Below are 15049 nucleotides of genomic sequence, written 5' to 3'. Positions count from 1 at the left end.
CACACCTTGTATTTATTGATTACTAAATATAACTGTGCTTTAGAAAAAACTATTAAGTATTCAAACCAATGTTCTATGAACAAAGGGTACTGGAGAGTGCTATGCAGACAGACCTGTTCAGCTGCTCTAACTGCATCATCTGAAACAGCAGTCAAACACACACACACACATATTCTTCTTTATCCTCATGTTTTAATTATTTGGGAGTAACATGATGAAATAATCGGACAGCGGAGTTCGGACTCGTACACATTCACACAGCAAAGTACACGACACTGCACAGCGTGAAACACAACCGTAAAAAGAAAAAGGACGACAAAGCTTTCACGTGGAACGCTGGCAATAAATAGGCTGATCTTATATTCAATACTCTTCTGTACAGATGGTCCATGAGTCACAATACATCAACCGAATAATCGTCTCAAGGCAGAGCAACACGGATACACAAAGAAATCATGTAAACAGAGAAAGGAAGAAACAGGGTGGAAGAGATCCCTCTTTCGTACACACGTACACACACACACACACACACACGTACACACACACGACCAACAACCATGCAGAGGACCCAGAGTTTGCCTACATGTATGAGGCAGAACATAATAATGAATACAGTACATCTTTCTCTTGTCCCTCCACATGAATTTGCAAACACTCGGTCACAAAGGGAGCACCGGGGATACAGGGAGGAGGAATGTGCTTCTGCAGCGGAGAGATGAGAGGGTTGAGAGAGGCGGCGGATTATTCCTCCAATGTGCGGAAACTGTTCTGCATGTCCTCCAAAAGCTGAGCATATTCGGCCTTGATCTTGGCCTCGCCCTCCTTCACCGGGTCCTGCAGCAACGAAGAAATACAGTCAGGACGGAAAAGCTCACTCTTGACACATTGGTTATGTTAAGATTCTGTGGAGTTCAAAGATGTATTCAAAGTTCTTGGAGACAAAGGGTCCCATCGAAAAAATACTTAATGTCTAACATGGCATGTGCAGACCCAAGTTTTAATTGGTTTAGGTTGAAAACACGTCGCCCTTTTATCTTGAAAGTGTCAGCTTTATGTGAATATTTGTCGTTTAGTTTGTTAACAGGATTATGGAAGAACTAGTGGAAGGTTGTTGATGAGCCAATCACATTTTGGAGAGGATCCATATCTTTGGTTTGACTTCCTTTCATCTTAGAGTCTCAGAACTTACAAAAGATAGCGACAAGTCTAAAATAAAAAGAGAAACCATGCTGACAGATATCAGTATTTTTGCTATTCTATGAATTCATCAAAACCCACCTCTTCAACTCTGTATATCCATAAGCCCCCCCCCCCCCCCATCCAACTTCCTCCTGAGTGCTTTTATATACACACACACACACACACACACACACACACACACACACACACACACACACACACACACACACACACACACACACACACACACACACACACACACACACACACACACACACACACACACACACACACACACACACACACACACACACACACACACACACACACACACACACACACACACACACACACACACACACACACACACACACACACACACACACACACACACACACACACACACACACACACACACACACACACACACACACCTTGAACTTCATGGCGCTGAGCCGGTAGAGGATCTCTCCCATGTGCTCTTTGATCATGGCCCAGGTGACCCTGTGGTCGCTCTGGGCCGTGGTCTCCACTGCGTGCCGCGCCATGTCGTAGAAAGAGATCATGTTGGACAGGATGCCCACCGTCTTATAGAAGGGACAGAACCTGAGGAGATAGACACGGACCAATCAGTGAGAGTTACCCGACAGTGGAGTCTCACTTTCTCTCCATCTTCTTGACCTGCGAGTGTGACTGAAGGGTTACCTGTCGTACGGAGTGTAACCGTTCTGCTGCAGGAAGTCGTCTTTGATCAGTTTGGCAACTTCAAGGGTGATCTTATCCGATTCTGCCAGTGATGCCTGTTACGAAATTCAAATTTAAAATGTGTAGGAGCAAAAAATATATGGTTTAGATGGGATTTTTCTACTATGCAAGTCTGCCTTTGAAGCTACAATGAGATTACAGCTAATCAAAAAGGATCAAACCGGCGCCTTTAGGATGAAATACCTTTCCGACGAGCTGCACGATCTCCGCCAGGTCCTCCTCCTCCTGCAGGATCTCCTTGGTTTTGGTGCGCAGAGGCACAAACTCTGGGAAGTGTTTGTCGTAATGCTCATCGAGAGCGCGGGTGTATTTGCTGTAGCTGATCAGCCAGTTGACGGAGGGGAAGTGCTTCCTCTGAGCCAGCTTCTTATCCAGACCCCAGAACACCTGAGGGACGAGATCAGGGACACATAGAGTAAAGGCCTGAGCAACTTGAATCAATGAAGCTTGAAAAGGAAAATCTGAATTTGACGATTTACCTGTACAATACCCAGGGTGGCGGAAGTGACGGGGTCAGAGAAGTCTCCACCAGGGGGCGACACACTGAGAGACAAACACATTTAAGCTTTGTATTCTACTTATTTTAACGTCATAATAATACAAATATAATAGAAAAATAATAGAGTGTCTCCCTCTGGTGGACAGAGGCTGTACTCACGCTCCCACGATGCTCACGCTGCCCTCCCTCTCAGGGTTTCCCAGACACTTCACCCTGCCGGCGCGCTCGTAGAAGGAGGCCAGGCGGGCGCCCAGGTAGGCCGGATACCCGCTGTCTGTGGGCAGAAACAGGAAGTACTTTAACGGGTAAAGGAAACTCTGTCCACCATCAAAGCAGACAAATATTCACATATAAGACCGCTGTAATTAAAAAGTCGTTTCAGTGGTAGTTACAATAAACCTAATGGCAGATATACCGAAGCTTAACTCAGCTCTTTTTATAATATCCAGGAGACTCCAAACTCACCAGCAGGCATCTCAGCCAGACGTCCAGAGATCTCCCTGAGAGCCTCGGCCCAACGGGAGGTGGAGTCGGCCATCATGCTCACATGGTATCCCATATCCCTGAAGTACTCAGACAGCGTGATTCCTGCCAATACAAGCTACAGTCAGCATCCAGCGCTCACGTGAGAACACACACATGTGATTTATTGTAAACATACGAAACGTACCTGTGTAGATGGAGGCTTCTCGGGCGGCCACAGGCATGTTGGACGTGTTGGCCACCAGCGCTGTTCTCTTCATGATGCTCTCCGTCTTCCCGTCCACCTCCATGGTCAGCTGAGGGTCAGAACACACTGTCAGTCACTCTGAACCTCCTCAATGGGAAGTATGTAAAGGCTCGAATACACTCAATGGCTGGGGCTCGTAAAATAAAGAGCTTTTTGAACATTAAAAGGAAACATCAAATCAAAGTTTATTTATAAAGCACATTTAAAAGCGATTTTTGGTCGGGTCAAAGCAGAGTCCTGCATCGCGGGTACCCGACGGGTGACCCGCAAAAAAGGTGATTCGCGGGTGGTATTTTTTCAAACACTGTTTTCCGGGTTCGGTTCTGGGTAAAACAAAGATGATGCGGGTCGGGTTGCGGGTGTTGTATAATAAATATATTAAAATAATAATAATTTAGTTTAATGTTTAAATCCTCAAACCTCTCCCCCGCGGGACCGCGCATAATCATAACCTCTGCAGCGCATCTATCTGCTGCTGAGCGCGCCACATTCTGAATGTCTGAGGTGAAGCTCTCTACGGAGAATACAGCATTTTCAATAACTCTTCCTCAAGAACGAAATCCAACGTCTGGGAGGCTTTTGGTGTCATGGAGAAAAGAGCCAACATCCCACGCTTTTTGAGACAAATATGAAACTGCGTGTGTTAATAATTGCACGTTTTCACTGCTCATATATATATATATATGCGGGTTCAGGTCGGGTTGCGGATCCTGTGCCGACGGGTCGGGTCGGGTTGCGGAACTAATTGGCAATATGTGCGGGTATCGGGGCGGGTTCAGTATTGCACGTCGCGGGTGCGAGGCGGGAGCGGGTCTTGAAAATCAGACCCGTGCAGGACTCTGGGCCAAAGTGCTGTACATGTAATAAATACTACCATCACTTAACACATTACTACATTCATAATAAAAGACATAAATTACAACAGAAATATAGAAAACACAGGGAAAAGTCAGGAGTCGTGCTCCGCTCTGACTAGAAGGCCAGGGAGAAGAAGTGTGTTTTAAGTGTAGATTTAAGAACCCCTAGGGTCTGGGCCGACCTCACATGGAGGGGCAGAGTGTTCCAGAGGGCCAGCTGCTGCGAAGGCTCGGTGCCCTCTGGTTTTGAGCCTGGTCTTGGGCACTATCAGCAGCAGCTGGTCAGCAGACCTTAATTTAAAGCTCTGGCTGGGGTGTAGCGATGGAGGAGTTCGGCTATAGGCCGGAGCCAGCCCATTTAGGGCTTTGAAAACAAATAAAAGGAGTTTAAAATAAATTCTGAACCGAACTGGAAGCCAGTGCAGTGAGGCCAGAATTGGGGTGACGTGGTGATGCTTTTTATGGCCAGTGAGTAGACGTGCAGCTGCGCTCTGGACTAGCTGCAGGCGTCTAATTGATACCTGGTCCATACCCACGTACAGAGCGTTGCAGTAATCCAACCTCGAGGTAACAAAGGCGTTAATAACCCTTTCCAGGTCTTTAAAAGATAAAAACGACTTGGTCTTGGTCTCAATAGTCGTATTTAAAAAAAGCAGGTTTTGACTACGCTGCTGACCTGCTTATCAAATTTATAAGCGCTGTTGAAGGTCACTCCAACGTTCGTGACAGAGGGGAGGATATTATTTTTGAGGGAGCCCAGAATATCAACCTGGGAGGTTGGGGTCCAAAAAAGATAACCTCAGTCTTGCTCTCATTGAGGTTGAGGACATTTTGGCTCAGCCAGGATTTGATCTCTGCTAAGCAGTCCATCAATAGCTGTAATGAGTTGTCATGGAAACATGTCACAGTACAGGCAAACAATACTAATATGACCCTGAATATGAGCATGTCGTCTTTAACAAACACCCACCTCTGGGAAGTCTCGCAGTACTTCTGACATCTCGTTACCGCGCTCCCCGCAGCCGACGTAGACGATGACGTCACTGTTGGAGTACTTGGACAGCGACTGAGAGATGACAGTCTTTCCACAGCCGAACGCTCCTGGGATGGCTGTGGTTCCTCCCTGCACACACCTGCACACGAAGAGAGGAGAGGGGGGGGTTAGGGTTAGCCACATGTCTTGAGCGATGAAGGTTAGTAAAGGAGGAGACGTACGGGAAAAGGGCGTCCAGCACTCTCTGTCCGGTCAGCAGCGGGTGATTGGCCGGCAGCTTCTCTGTGACGGGTCGGACCTGTCTGACGGGCCACACCTGGATCATGGTGAACTTCTCCTTCAGCCCCTCGAACTCCAGCTCCATCACCACGTCCTGGGGCAGAGACGCAGGGCGTTAACACAAACATCCGACAGTGGGGGACTGACCATCAAGAGTTGGGGGAGGGGGAGGGGGGGGACTCACGTTGACGTCGTAGTTTCCAGGCGGAGCCACGTAGGTCACCGTGCCTCTGTTCCTGGGAGGCAGCATGATCTTGTGCTTGATGAGGGAGTTCTCGCACACTATGCCGTAGATGTCTCCTCCTGTGATGTGGCTGCCAACCTGATCGGGATACAAAAAAAGAAAGAGGCTGATAATATATCCCATTTGTGCCCGAACCTGACCTAAGCTTACATTTTCAATTGATCATAATAGTAATTAATCTTTGAGCACATTGAACTACGTTGCCCCACGTGCTAAAAGACCAAATATTGTATTACTTAGAAGAGGGGTTCCCAACCTTTTTTCCACAGAGCCCCCCCAAAGGGCTCCTGTTGGAAGTTAGGCTTTACAATTATATGTAAAAAAAAAAAAAGAAAAAGTCTAAATATGATATTTGGCCTCTAATCATCTGAGGCCAAGCTGAATATTAAATATATGTACATTTAAAAACATCTAACTTCCTTTTCTATGCCCGTCTGTGTGTTTTCTTTCTTTCCTGTTTGTATTCCATCAAATGTAAAAAATCAATACAAATAAAGTTTAAAAAAAAGACAGAAAAAAACAGCTAATTTCCTGCTTTTAAAACGTTTAAAAACATCTTCTATTATTTACAAAAGTGTTTTCTGTGTAATCTAACATTTTCAAAGTTTGCCCAAAAGACAATCAAAACAAACATTGTGTTAAATATAGTCTTTGGACCCCTAAGGTACGACATGTCAACATGAAGGTTGTAACCCTGCACACACCCGCAGGCTCTTGATGGGATTAAACTCCCACTTGAGGTCTCGGTTCAGGGCTCCGATGTTGACTCCTCGGGGGATGTAGATGCTCTGTGTCATGTCGTTGATGTCCTTCAGGGGTCGCTGGATACCGTCAAAGATGGAGCCCATGATCCCCGGACCCAGCTCCACGGAGAGAGGCTTCCCCGTCCGCAGCACCGGGTCTCCCACAGACACGCCGGCTGCACCCACGCTCAGGAAAAAACATTTCGACTGGGATGTAGGATTTACTTGTAGAAATGAAAAAACACTTTCATGCATCAGAGGGCGACGTTACGCCCCCTGCTGGCCTCTCGGCACACAGACTACGTGTGACCAAAGGATGGTTTATCATTCTCCTTAAAAAGGGCAAGAATGTGAGTTCTTTAAAATATGATTACTTCTCATATGTCACTTTATAAAAGGCCAACTATTACAACCATCATTATTATTCACAGTTCATGGGTCGGACGGACAATGTGCTGATTCACTTCTCCTTCCCCTTCCTCTTTCGTCTCGCTTTCTAATAAACACATTTTCTTCATCGTGTTATTAGATAAAAAATTATGTGTTGTACGGATTAAAACACGCCATCTTTTTGTGCTCATGGTAAATACATGAAATGTTCGTATTGTCTCATTCTTATGAAACATTTGATAAATATTATATTTCAGAGATCTTTTAAAAGCAGAGGTATCATGTAAGATGGCCTTCTAGGAGGTGGATCACTCTTTTTGGATCCCTACTGATAACATGCCTGTCTCTCCCCTGTCCTTCTCACCCTGTCCTTCTCACCCTGTCCGTCTCTCACCATGTCCGTCTCTCACCCTGTCCATCTCACCTGTCTGTGTCTCACCTGTATGTCTCTCACATATCTGTCTCTCACCGGTCTGTCTCACCTGTATGTCTGTCTCACCTGTATGTCTGTCTCACCTGTATGTCTGTCTCTCACCCTGTCCGTCTCTCACCCTGTCCGTCTCTCACCCTGTCCGTCTCTCACCCTGTCCGTCTCTCACATATCTGTCTCACCGGTCTGTCTCACCTGTATGTCTCTCACATATCTTTCTCTCACCTGTCTGTCTATCTCACCTGTCTGTCTCTCACCTGTATGTCTCTCACATATCTGTCTCTCACATATCTGTCTCTCACCTGTCTGTCTATCTCACCTGTCTGTCTATCTCACCTGTCTGTCTATCTCACCTGTCTGTCTCTCACCTGTCTGTCTCTCACCTGTCTGTCTCTCACCTGTCTGTCTCTCACCTGTCTGTCCTCACCTGTCTGTCCTCACCTGTCTGTCTGACAAATGGATCAATATAAGCCGTGACATTGAATTCAAAAGGCAGGGAATACACAGCCGCACGTCCAGAAGGATACATGTCTCCTCGTAGACCTGGATGGTGGCCATGTCTCCCTCCAGCCGGATGATCTCTCCCACCAGCTCACTGTGACCGACTCGCACCAGCTCGTACATGGCTGCTCCCGCCATGGCTGTCGCCGTCACCACTGCAGAAACACAAGGTGAACATTAACAGCCCACACAGAGGAAGAGCAGAACAAGTCTTTTGTTTGTGTTGCAGCTCAAATATTGAATGAGCATTGTGTCTGTTTTAAAGGCTTCTTGTTGGGAAAACACTGAATGTCCTCTTCCAACATGAGTGACATGATAACAAAGGTATCCCAACTGTAGCTGTGAACATGACAGGATGTGTGATTAGCTAGAAGAGCATCAGGACTGTTTGAGGCATATGATAGCTATGTGATTAACATGATGATTCAGCCTCTATGGAGAGAGACATATGACAAGCATGATCATTTGTGACGTGGAGCTAATCTGAAGTAAACATTGAATACTGCTTTCTATTCCTCCATCTTGTGACTGTGGAACTCCCTCTCTTGGATATCAGCATGTGAAGGACACTGTTCAGGAACTAGTTGATGCTCTGTATGTGATGACTCCTTCCATTCTGGAGAGGATCACTTATAGATGGATCCTGAGATTGAAGCTCAAGCCGGGGACCAGGGAGATTTTTCTAACACTTCTGTAGTAACTCTGCCGGATGTAATGGTGGTGTTTGTGGCCAACCTGGTCCGGAGACTCCATGGACGAATCCGAACTCGCTCTCCCTCTCCTCGTCCCTGATCCTGGGCAGGTTGGACATGTCCATCTTCACGGTTTATAAATCCAACTGAAAGGAAACAAACAAACAAAGTAAGGACACAGAGCAGGAAAGAAGGACATGAACCACAGGGCTCAAGGAGAGGCTGATCATTACTGTGAAACGCTTTTAACCAAATGTGTGTTTTTTACATTTGAATTGTTGAGCGCTTTTATAAGAAGCGGAAGAGCAGCTGTGGGCAAGAGCTCTTTGATAACTTCAGTCATTTCATATGAGACCACACAGAGCTGCTTCAGAACTGAGACACTGTTACCAGCCTTATAATTACACATAAAGCATTTAGTTCATATTTATCTGTGAAGAAGTAGAGTCGTTCTCATGATCACATTAGGATCACACAAAATAGATTTCTCACCATAAAGCGAGACAAAATGAAAAATAATCCATAGAAAATATATTTAAAAGTTAAAGATAATACGGGAAATAACCCACTTATTCAGATGTAAATATGTGCGTAGCATCGTGCCATACCTCGATAGTGGCATCTCCTACTGTAACCATGGAAACCACTAGTCAAAAAACATCCCTGCTGCTCACGACTCTTTATTTCTCATGAGCATTACGGTGCCTTTTCCGGGCCAGGCCTCCTTATCTGCTGCTTCAGGTGCAGGAGAACAGTCGGTGTGACATAAGAGGGGAATCCCATAGAGCACTTGTGTTTATAACGTATGTAAAAATGCTCTTTTCTCACACAGATTGACAAGTGTTTTCCAAGTGGTGCATGATTCCACATTTCTCCTCTAGCAGGAATAACAAGCTGTCATGAGTCGTGACACAAACCCATCCTCACAGAGAGCTGACAGCAGATGCACTGCACCTATTAAAAATCTGCTTAATCTGCAATATTCTGTGGGCGTCACACAAAGCAATCCATTCAACATGCTCTTACTTCCTGAATTTGCCATTTATAATTCTCTATTTGATATCCGTAACACACATTCAGTTCTCCACATCCATGCCCTTTTCGTGTCCTTCCCACTGATGCACAGATCTTCCTGTTTATGCTGCTCAGCCCATCTGTGCAGGAACATAGCAGCTCCACCAAAGGACCAATGCAGGAATTACAAGACTGGCACCTAATGAGGTTTCACTCAAACTGAGCACAACTTCCACATTACTCATGCCTTGAAGTATCTATGTTAATTTCTTCCAAAAAGGAGAAAACAGTGAGCAGATAAGGTCTATTGTTCTGGTGGTTAATTCATATATTATATAACAGAGAAATCTCTATCTGCTTGATGAGTTTCAATCTCCAAATCTAGATTTACTTCCTAAAAAAGGCCTTATAATGCCACCATATTTGATCCAAGCTGTTAAGGGCACATTGATCTGCGTTCATCCCTTCTGCAACAGACACTTGATCATATGATCTTGGCACATGACTAGTCGTCCTGGTCTCTATGAGTGTCTTTAAGGAAGTGGAAAACTAGCATGGTGCAAAACTGGGAAGTACACGTTATGACTGTGTGAGGACACAGTGAAGACACATTCTTCCATATGACTACAATCCATAATAAAGATAATTGTACTCTTCCTTACTACACTGCTGAGCTTAGATGGTATGCTGGTTAATGTGTGCTGGGTACTAAAGAAAGGATTGCATATATTCAATTGTTGGAAACGTGTAGGTTTGATGTCAAAAATAGACTCAGAAATATCACATATAAGTGCAAAACATCCTGACACAATGATGTAAATTGCAAATTCCTTACATGCAGGTAGTTGGTCGCATGATAGTAGCTTAAAGGGTTTTGTTTTAATGTAAAAACACATGCCAAAATAAAGATATAAAGGCCTTAGAATAACCTGGGGGCCTGTTTATGATATATGTAATGTGAAAATGTATTTATGAAGGATATCTAGTGTGCCAGCTTAACTAGAAACTAATTTACTGACACCGAAATTAGTCCAAAAATAAAAACATATGATAAATAAAATAGATTTTCATTCAACCACACTGAATTGATTAAGGTTATTCGGTGTTGTGAAAACGATAGCAGGTCTGGCCTGGCTGAAAATCGATAGTTCTTCCGTTTTTTGTTCAACCAAATGTTACATTATCCACACACGACCAGGATAGAAGTGCATAATATCGACAACACAGGTAAATAAAAATGCTTTAGTTACCGTCTTGGTGTGGAGTGGTGGTTAAGTGTCTTGCCTCGAGAGAGAAACGCTGGTTGCTGCGGTGCGTGACAGCAGACTGAGATCAGCTGACTTATTTCACTGCTGTTTTACTGCTGGGCCCAGGCAACTGGCGCCATTTTGGCTCCTCCTCCGGGCTCTGCCGTAAAGAGTTTAAAAGTGTTAGAGATTGACAACTGTGGATGGAGATTCGTCTGTCAACACATGCAAGAATACTACTGTTAATGTTGCCTGTTTTAACTTTCAATTTATAAGAATGTAAGTAACAGTAGTCTATACACACAAACATATGTATCCAGATGGAATAGAATCAACACAATTGTATAGTATTAATTGGATACTTTTCCAGAGTATTTTCCATACTGGTATTAGGTACTGTCGGGTCGAGAGAGGAGACTATCTCTTAAGCGCTTAATATCTTTGCAGGAACGTTTGAGCCAAAATGGAGGCACTATCACAAATTGCTGTGGGGAATTGTTTACTTCATTAAAATCGCTCTCTCTCTGTTCCAACATAAAGTTGCGATTTTAAGAGGATTTAGTTGTTTGTTTTGTTTTTGTTGTCGTGTTCATTGCTTTTTCCCTGAGCTGTGGTCCACACTCCCACACAGTAGGTGGCGGTAATGCAACTTTAACACTGGTTGCCACCCGCCATAAGACCGTGGAAAGAAGAAGGAGCCGTGTTTGTGCGCATGCGCGGGGTCAGGGTTGACAGTTTCCAGTCGTGGAAAGAGTGCGGCGGCTAAGCTAAGTGCTACCACCGCAAAACTAGCTACATGTGGAGGGTAAAACGGGAGCCATCCCCGACCCTTACTCTGTCAAAACCCCTCCTTTTTTACCCAGAACAACTCTAAAGTTCAGCATCATCGAATATAAGGGATAATATCTGTTTACAATGAAAGGGTGAGTGTAATCTTTTGAGTCACGATTAAGTAGCTTAGCACGAGTAAAGTTTTCATTTTTTCTATACAAGGGGAGGAGACGGCGAGGCTAGCTAGCTTGAAAAGCTACTTTTAATAAGGTGTAGCAGGAAAAAATACAAAGGACAGCACCGTTATAGAAACAGTTCTGTGAAGAATGTGTTGGTTAACTTAAGTCGGTTCGTTTAGACGGCGAACAAGCAAAGCTAACTAGCTAGCTGCTACTAGGGAGCTGAGTCAGTAAACCTACTTTAAGCTAAGCTACACACACTTTGGAGATTCAAAGCCTTTATTGGCATATGAACAGTAGCTTGAGTGTAGTCATGGCAATACAAATATGAAGTCACAGTCTCCTCCAACAGCGGAAAATAAATATATTTATAAGACATACATTTCTTTTTAAAGGATATACAATAGGGCAAAAAGAAACCGTAGAAATAAAATAGTGCAAGATTATAAAGAAGTCAACTATATACATGTCAAATAAAATAAGCTACATTTTTTTCAAATGATCAAGTAATTGCATATACATGTAAAAAGATCAACAAGAACAGAATGTAACATGAAATACTGTAAAGTGGAATAAATACTGGTAATTGTAGTAATAAATACATTTGTGATGTAAACAGATCAATGTCGTATGGCCTGTGAGATAACACTGTGTGTGTGGGTGTGTGTGGCTGTGGCTACATTTAACTTCAGCTGCAGGGAGGGAGATCACAAAGTTACTGCACAAGCTAATAGCACATTGAGCGTATATTGGCCAACCCTGTGTCAGTTACCGTGCTAACGTTACAACTGACATCAACTTCAGAGCCTCATCGAGCTTGCTCAGTGTAACCTGACATATCGAAGAAGGTTAACACACCAGCAGGGGTGATGGACGATGTAAAAAAATGTTGGCCACGGTGTTAATTCTCAGATAACATGAGGGCGATTAACGCTGAACTGTGTTTGAATGTTCAGATAGGATTTAAGAGGCGGTACTGTTTGAAGTTCAGACGGATGCTGGCACTGTATATTTTCATGAACAACACACGTGGCCAACAGCTGTTTTTAGGATGTTTGGATGACTATAAATACCACAGTGAACCCCTCAATCATACACATGAACTGCAGAGTCGTGTTTAAGTCACACTTTATTATACACACATATTCACAGGTTATCGTGTCTCTTGATTTTAACAGATGCCATATCAATTTCTTACTAAATATAGGGCAACAAATTCAGAACATTACATTTGAAATTATTTTTGAAGACCTCTCAAGTAACCAATTTAACCATTTCAGTTTTAAGAAATTCTCAAAGTGACCTTTTGTGAGTCCACTGATCTTGAATATAACTGTGTACCGATTGTCAGCCATTTGACCGTTTTGCTCTTGTTCCAGTAGCCGGATCGAGCTGGGGGATGTTACGCCCCACAACATAAAGCAACTGAAACGCCTGAACCAGGTCATCTTCCCTGTCAGCTACAACGACAAGTTTTACAAAGATGTCCTGGAGGTTGGAGAGCTTGCAAAGCTAGGTAAGAAACCTTTAACATTAAACTCTCTCTGCACATTAAGCATTCTTCTTGACCTGCTTTGTTTCCTCAGACACAGCCCTGTCTGTTGGTGATATTTTAGTTTCCCTCATATTTGTCTTGCAGCATACTTCAATGACATTGCAGTGGGAGCTGTGTGCTGCAGAGTGGACCACTCTCAGAACCAGAAGAGACTGTACATCATGACGCTCGGCTGTCTAGCACCCTATCGTAGACTTGGAATCGGTAAGCAGTTCCAGATCTCTAGAAGAAGGTTCAGTGCCCTTTGGGATCTTTTGTTTCTAACTCTGCCCTTTGTCTTTCTCTCCAGGTACAAAGATGCTGAATCATGTGCTAAACATCTGTGAGAAGGATGGCACGTTTGACAACATTTACCTGTGAGTGTCTAATTGCAGACCCTATGTAACAATATATCGTTGCCATCTTAGTTGATTCTACAAAAGCATCTGTTCCATCACTAACCTAATTTCCTCTTTCCCTCTCCAGTCATGTGCAGATCAGCAACGAGTCAGCCATCCACTTTTATCAGAAATTTGGCTTTGAGATCATCGAAACGAAAAAGAATTACTACAAGAGGATAGAGCCCGCAGACGCCCATGTGTTGCAGAAGAGTCTGCGCAGCCCATGTGCCCCCCCCACCGGAGAGCTTCAGAAGGCAGAGTAGGGGCGCAGCGTTTGGAAAGAGCACAAATGTGCCGCCTCCACAGAAACAGAACTGTGACAAATGCCCCAGGGTCGACACATTCAACACTTTCTTCAAAGGACGCTAAAAAGAGAAACAAATATAAAGTACAAAAAATGCTGCATTTATTTTGCAAAGAGGTCACTCTTTGATTTTTGAATATTTTATTGCTCCCCTTTCCTCATACCAGATAATTGAACATGACAAAACGCTCAGAATCCAAAAGTGCTCCCATTTATCAAAGTTGCCAACAGTTTTAGACACAGTGAAGGGGGAGGGTGTGTTGTTTGCAAATCATACTGTTTGTGTTCGAGTTGTTTTTATGCGGTTATAAAGCTCATGGGACTATCTTTACTGTTGAGCAAAAAACAACAGGTGGTTTGAAGCTGTAAAAGTGTTGAGAGACCATCGCTGACACACACGGGTCCCAGCTGCTCAGCGTGGAGTGATGCTTTGAGATGTTACGTGGAACAGTCACAACTCTATTCACTCACCACCTAAACCCTGGTATTTACAGGAAGTGAGTCTGACCGGCTCGTTGATATGTCACGTCCAGAGGGGACACGCAGAAATGCAGCCCCCTCGGTTCGGGCGTATAGAAGGCTGACCGGTTCAGAGGTGGTGGGAAGACGTGGTTACCTCTCATAGTTTCTGAAAACCTTTTATTTTCCAGCTTGTTAATTTAAATCCCCTTCAACTGTCATTTTTACTTTTGACATTAAAATGGCAAATTGTTCAGAGGTTCTCCTGGGTTTACTACTAAAACTGAAAACATTAAAGAATAAAAACAAACAAAATATTGTATTGAATGTGTTTCTTAGAATGTCACTCCACGTCTTTTTGTGCGGAGTTTCCAAATAACCGATTGGAAATTGCATTTGGGCATTATTTCAGGAGTACAATAAAGGTGTGTGAGGATGTCTGTCTCTTAAAATACATGTTTTGAGACATCTTACCTTAAAACACCTTTGGCACCTTATGTAGCCAGATTTGGTCTTCTCAAGCTACTTGTCTCAGTCAGCTTCTGTTTCACACATCATTAGGTTTTGAAGCCTGGCTGAAGTTGTATGGTCTCTTGAACAGTATTTTACCCAGAGGAAGCTCTGTTCCCTCTGCATGCATGGGGAGTTGTGTCTTCTCCACTGTAGTATAAGCATGTTTTTCCTTTCTTTGAAGAATTTTATCTTTTCTGGAGCTCTATATTGTAAGACTTTTTAACGTCTAAATAAAGGAATTACTATTTGCAGTAAATACTTTGCCAACTGTGTAATTTTGTTCCATGAAAATTGAGAATGATTAGCTTTATGCACATAATTATG

At 43.8% G+C, this 15049-nt stretch overlaps 2 protein-coding genes across 3 annotated transcripts; one reads left to right on the top strand and one right to left on the bottom strand.

Moving 5' to 3' along the window:
• Window positions 1-172: 172 nt before the first annotated feature.
• Window positions 173-10719, bottom strand: atp6v1ab (ATPase H+ transporting V1 subunit Ab). The gene is made up of 15 exons (XM_079661795.1): window positions 10568-10719; window positions 8347-8449; window positions 7638-7766; window positions 6252-6466; window positions 5488-5625; window positions 5246-5397; window positions 5001-5163; window positions 3114-3222; window positions 2909-3031; window positions 2603-2717; window positions 2424-2487; window positions 2128-2331; window positions 1885-1979; window positions 1614-1785; window positions 173-834 (listed from the first exon to the last, which is right to left on the bottom strand). Exons 2-15 carry the CDS (start codon window positions 8426-8428, stop codon window positions 742-744), a joined length of 1854 nt encoding a protein of 617 aa, XP_079517921.1. The 5' UTR covers window positions 8429-8449; window positions 10568-10719; the 3' UTR covers window positions 173-741.
• Window positions 10720-11167: 448 nt separating this feature from the next.
• naa50 (N-alpha-acetyltransferase 50, NatE catalytic subunit) lies at window positions 11168-14981 on the top strand. Of its 2 annotated transcripts, none has more exons than XM_079661797.1 (5): window positions 11168-11487; window positions 12897-13030; window positions 13154-13273; window positions 13359-13425; window positions 13535-14981. In XM_079661797.1, exons 1-5 carry the CDS (start codon window positions 11480-11482, stop codon window positions 13710-13712), a joined length of 507 nt encoding a protein of 168 aa, XP_079517923.1. In that variant the 5' UTR covers window positions 11168-11479; the 3' UTR covers window positions 13713-14981. The 2 variants fall into 2 exon arrangements, with proteins under 2 accessions (XP_079517923.1, XP_079517922.1); XM_079661796.1 differs by having other exon boundaries at window positions 11224-11487; window positions 12894-13030.
• The last annotated feature ends 68 nt before the right edge of the window (window positions 14982-15049 follow it).

This window comes from Notothenia rossii, assembly GCF_949606895.1.
Source record: "Notothenia rossii genome assembly, chromosome: 12".
NCBI lineage: Eukaryota > Metazoa > Chordata > Actinopteri > Perciformes > Nototheniidae > Notothenia > Notothenia rossii.
This window is presented reverse-complemented; position numbering and strand designations above follow the sequence as displayed.

What these genes read in the sequence shown, in the direction of transcription:
- atp6v1ab (XM_079661795.1), bottom strand. Translation starts at nt 8,428, where the DNA reads ATGGACATGTCCAACCTGCCCAGGATCAGGGACGAGGAGAGGGAGAGC. An exon ending in CCATGGAGTCTCCGGACCAG is followed by an intron (nt 7,767 to 8,346) that starts GTTGGCCACAAA and finishes GTGTTTCTGCAG; the next exon opens with TGGTGACGGCGACAGCCATG. An exon ending in TCGTGCAGCTCGTCGGAAAG is followed by an intron (nt 1,980 to 2,127) that starts GTATTTCATCCT and finishes ATTTCGTAACAG; the next exon opens with GCATCACTGGCAGAATCGGA.
- naa50 (XM_079661796.1), top strand. An exon ending in CTATCGTAGACTTGGAATCG is followed by an intron (nt 13,274 to 13,358) that starts GTAAGCAGTTCC and finishes CTTTCTCTCCAG; the next exon opens with GTACAAAGATGCTGAATCAT. An exon ending in ACGTTTGACAACATTTACCT is followed by an intron (nt 13,426 to 13,534) that starts GTGAGTGTCTAA and finishes TTCCCTCTCCAG; the next exon opens with TCATGTGCAGATCAGCAACG.